The sequence below is a fragment of the Penaeus vannamei genome, chromosome 5, assembly GCF_042767895.1.
Source record: "Penaeus vannamei isolate JL-2024 chromosome 5, ASM4276789v1, whole genome shotgun sequence".
In the NCBI taxonomy this organism is placed as follows: domain Eukaryota; kingdom Metazoa; phylum Arthropoda; class Malacostraca; order Decapoda; family Penaeidae; genus Penaeus; species Penaeus vannamei.
The window spans coordinates 36,513,481-36,518,480 of record NC_091553.1 but is presented as its reverse complement, the minus strand read 5'-3'; the positions used below and the strand labels follow the sequence as shown (position 1 = coordinate 36,518,480).

At 47.9% G+C, this 5,000-nt stretch overlaps 1 protein-coding gene across 4 annotated transcripts in view; it reads left to right on the top strand.

Annotated features, from left to right (window-relative positions):
• Window positions 1-5,000, top strand: part of mwh (multiple wing hairs) — a 180,238-nt gene that overhangs the window by 174,880 nt on the left and 358 nt on the right. For all 4 annotated transcript variants that reach the window (XM_070122105.1, XM_070122108.1, XM_070122106.1 and 1 more), the window contains exons 6-9: window positions 249-388; window positions 792-915; window positions 1,504-1,674; window positions 2,042-5,000. The exon at window positions 2,042-5,000 is cut by the window's right edge and continues 358 nt beyond it. In XM_070122105.1, the coding sequence (XP_069978206.1) occupies window positions 249-388; window positions 792-915; window positions 1,504-1,674; window positions 2,042-4,915 (3,309 nt within the window). In that variant the 3' untranslated portion in view covers window positions 4,916-5,000. The remainder of the gene's footprint in view (window positions 1-248; window positions 389-791; window positions 916-1,503; window positions 1,675-2,041) is intronic.

Sequence of the window (5,000 nt, the reverse complement as noted above, 5' to 3'; positions counted from 1 at the left end):
TCTTCATAAACTAGCATGACCTACCGTGCAGAAATGTCTACCACCTATCTATCTACACACAGAAATATCTACCACCTATCTATCTACACACAGAAATATCTACCACCTATCTACTATCTACACACAGAAATATCTACCACCTATCTACTATCTACACACAGAAATATCTACCACCTACCCTACTATCTACACACAGAAATATCTACCACCTGGACGACTCTCTCTAATCCCCTTCCCCCCTCCAACAGCTCCTGACGCGGGCCTGCCTCACTTCGCCGCAAGGGCATCGTCAGGTGGTGGAGGCCCTGGCGACTCTGAGGCTACGTTTCGCCGAGCCGGTCAAGTGTAAATTCCTTGTGTCTATGATGCTCTCCCATCCACACCCAAGGTTTGTGATGCCTGCGTGATTTTTGTGTTTTTAGGGATTTTATTTCTCTTTGTTTATTCACGTACATTCGGGGTTATTTTTAGGGAAGGATTACGTTATGTATATTCTTTTTTGTATCTTGCATATTAAAATGTATCGTTTTCAAAACTATTATTGTTTTTATTGCTACTACTAAAGGTATTGGTCTTTCATTAGTTTGAACACGAGCTACAAAATCTGAAACTTTTATGGCGCATCTAAATCCATGAATTAGTATCGCATTATAACACGGCGACATAGAATATAGACAAACGAAATCAAACTTCAGAGGTATTAACAGGAATCGGTATATTCCATCCTGAATAACATTTCAAATATCTAATGCAGAGCACGCCACACAGTACAAATTTTTTCGCCATTTCAGCTTTCAGGTTTGGGGCCTCAGGTTTCTCAACGCCCTCGTGGTTTCCACCAAGACACTGCGGGAGAGGATTTACCTGCAGGAGGAGCTTGCGGAAGCCGGCTTTGACTCAGGGATCTTGAGGAAGGTAGGAAGTCGCACAAATTCTGGTGCGTTGCGGCTTCTGCCGTTTATCGTTGTGTGTTCTCTCTCTCTCTCTCTCTCTCTCTCTCTCTCTCTCTCTCTCTCTCTCTCTCTCTCTCTCTCTCTCTCTCTCTCTCTCTCTCTCTCTCTCTTACTCTCTGTCACACACGTGCATATATATACTTATACCTACATCTATCCGTAGAAAAGATATGAATGAAAATGGAAAACTTCACAGAATAAGATTTAATTTCTTGTTTTGTGAAGATATCCATTCTCATTCAGGTTTTTTCTATTCTTGTCCAATACACATGGTTATATCTATTTATTTATCTCAGTATATGGTCATTCTGCTGATAGAGTAAACATATTACTCGCTAATAAAATCAATAACTAACTATAAGGCACAACAACTAATAATACCACAACAATTTATATTACTGGTACTACTCATTAGTACTACCATTTCTTAAACGAATACTATCACTCCCACTACTGATAGTAACATAGTAATAACAAAAATGAATCTATACCCCCACTTCGATGACAAATAAAGAAAAACAATGATAATAAAATCTCTCTCCCTCGACAGATGATCGAACGCAGCGGGTCGGACTCCCTCCAGCAGCAGGCCCTGATCGAACTCAGCCGCTGGAACGAAGCTTACATCGACGTCTCCTCCTTTGAGTCTGAGATCGTCGGGCTCAAGAACTCCAACAACAATCTTCAAGAGGAACTGAAGAAGCTAAGGGAAGCTAACATGGTGAGTGGAGTGCGGCAGGCTGGGTAAGAGACAAAGGGGAGGAAAGGGAAGGAGAGATGGGTAGGATATAATGATAATAATAATTAAATTTCTAATACGAACACTATTATTTCTATCGTTATATGTTATATTTGTATATTATCATCACCATTAATATGATATTATCATCATTGCGTTTATCTCTTCAGTTGCTTAGATTTAATTTTTTAAAATTTCATAATGGAGTTAAAAGGTAACATCAGTTATATGTTCATAATACAATCAGCACAATAGTGAATTTTGCGCCATTTTTATATATACATCGATGAAGTACACATTTTCCCCAGCGATATCAAGTACCACCGTAGTAAATCCCTCTATTTTTCAGAAACTTCTGGAAGAAAATGTCCTCCTGAAGACTGTCGGTGGAGAAGTGGAGGAACGCTACGCCGCCTTACAGCGCCGTCTGGAGCAGAACGGCCTCCCCGCAGCGCCCTCTCCTGTACCCTCCGTCAGCGACTCGGACCTCTCCTCCCTCAACACCATCAGGAACACGATGATGAGACGCCACGGGTCGGTTTCGCCCTCTAGGAACGATGGGATGAGGACCTGCGTCACCGAGACCGACTCGGTCATTTTCAGCAAGGGAGAAGACAGGTCGCTGACGCCCATCTGGAACGGCGACTCCAAGTCAACCTCGTCGTCGGCCTCGACCAGGAGCAAAGCGTCAACCACGTCAGATGAAACCATTACTTCTCGGCCGGCGTCTGTGTCCAGCGTCAACCTCCCGACGCCCGTTAACAGGAGTCGACACCAGTCCTCCTCTTCCATGACCTCGCCTGAGCCTCGCGTGACGTCCCCAGGAAGGAGTTCTAACGACTCGCCTATAGGACACGGGGATCACAGGCGAGACGGCAGCAACTCGAGCAGGACGTCGCCAAACCAAGAACCAGAGGGGAGAAAGCGACGTTCTTCAGGAGATAGGTTTAACGAGCCCATGCCCATGACTCACATTGAAATGACTTTCCGCAATGACAAGAAGTCCCCCTCACCTGTTGCAGACCTTCAGTTTGACAGGAGTAGATCTCCTCAAGATACAAAAGTGGCAAATCAAGAAATGTCAAAATCTACAAAGCAGTATAGTCGGCAGCGCCAGCAAATCCCTGATGAGGCCCCACCGGCCATCAGTTCACCTGTCAACGGACACAGCAGAGAAGGACGGAAGTCTACAAGCCCTATTCAGGTCGACAGCAGGCCTAGTAGCAAGAACTCCTGCGCGTTCAGCACTCCTTCGTCCAAATCAGACTCGCCCCCCAGTACTAAGAGAAAGGCTCCCAGCCCTCCTGCAGGCACAACCAGCCCATTCTCGTCCTCGACATCGTCTCTGTCATCTTCGTCCTCCACCTCCTCCAGTCCAGGAGGAGAAAGGAAGGACCCGGAGTACATGAACGTCCCGCTCCGAGGATCATCTCAAAATAAAAGCCGAAGTGGATCGCCCAATGATAAAGCCCGTAGCGGCAGCGAGGAGGGTGACCTCGATTATGAGCGAGACGTCGTGGTTTATGAAGCTATTACCGTCGCTAATGACAGGATCTTCATAGACAAAAATAATACTCACGGCTCCCGTGGCTCCGGAAAGAGCCAGAGTTCGACGGAGACAAAGGGCAGCCAGGAGTCGGGAGACAGCCAGGATAGTTCCTCAGACAGTCCCTCTGTGCGCGAGTCTGTTCGACACTATGAGAACCTCGTCATGATGACTGACCCACAGGAGGAAAGAAAAGACCAGAGGACAGAAAATAAGAAGGATGATGATAGGACAGACAAGAGAGATGAGAAGGGAAGTAATGAGAGGAGGGATAAACGAGAAGAAAGGAGTGGTGAAAGGAGGGATAGAAGATCAGATAAACGTGAAGATGTGAGTGAGAAGGAAGTAGAAGCAGTAATGTCTGGTCTTGAGAATGTGTTACGCAGTGCTGAATCTTCTTTGAGTTTGGCTTCTCAGGAAACCGTTAAAGAGAATCCTCTGCTAAAAGAAAGCTTTGAAGACCGAGCCAGTCCAGAGCATGCCATGACAGAGGAATTAGAAATCGTACCAACAAGAGTGCCCCATTTACCTGCGAGGTCCCGCTCTAGGAGCTCCCAGGTAGGCAGCAACCAGCGAGACCCAGTTCTTTACCTCGAGTTCGAATCACCTGCTGAGACGAGCGACACAGAGACGCTTCTCAGGAACCAACCTCTCCCGAGCCCTCGCACCATCGAGACGGAATCCACGAAGTCTTTCGGCTTCGTGCGTCCAGAGAAACCTCTCCGACGCCACGAGACGTTCATCGACCGCAGCAACAACGAGCGCGAGTCTCGAGAGGGCCGCCGGCGAGGAATCAAACGCAGTGAAAGCTTCCAGATGGGGAACAAGTCAGACTACAACAGCCATCGCTCCTACTCACCTCGACGCCGGGGCTCCATGGACCTCCTGGTGCCGCTGGAGGAGAAGGAGGTGCACATAAGTGGGCGCACCTTCACAAAGTACACGCCTCACGAGGTTGAGCGCCGAAACCGTGTGAATGAACTCATTACGGCCGAGATGAACCGACGTAAGAACCGCAGCATGGAAGACCGCCTTGACCAGTGGTTCGAGAGCCAGGGCGAGAACGAGTGGACGCTCAGGTGGAAGTACCCCGAAATTCATCTCGAAAAGGAAGAGAAGTACGCCCGTCAAAAGAGCAACAACAGTAGGCGACAAGAGAGTCGATCTCCCACCCGTTATGAGGACAAGAGACCGTCTAAATCGAAGAGCTCAGAGAACAGACCTCCCGCAAAACAATATGATAACAAAGGCCAACCTCCGATGTTCGTAAATGACCTCCCAGGACCTCCGCCGAAGCCATCTCGGTCCGGGAAGGCGCCCAAATTCTCCAACACCGAAATCAGTGCCTTTAATGGCTTCAAAAACCCCAACGGATTCAGGGAGAGTGACTACGGCCCGAACTTCATGCTGAATAAGCCCTCGCCGCGACTCGCAGATTTCTCCGATTTCAATGACTACGGCGGGCGGGACTACCCTCCCCCGCGGGCACGAAACCTCCGAGATAGCTGGGTACCCAATGGGCGGGAAAAGGGCATGGGCGGCCGGCGTAAGGGCGAGATTGACCCTGACATTCCCTCCCCCGATTATTCGGCGACGCCCGCAAGCACCATGTCCACCATAATGAATGGATCGTCACCCTCTAAGCACATACTAGATATGCCTTCTGGTCTTTATTAAGAAACTCCTCTTGAATCTTATTCATTATTATTTTCGAAACGTGACAACTTTTGAAAACTAGTTCGTGGTGATGTCAGTGAACACA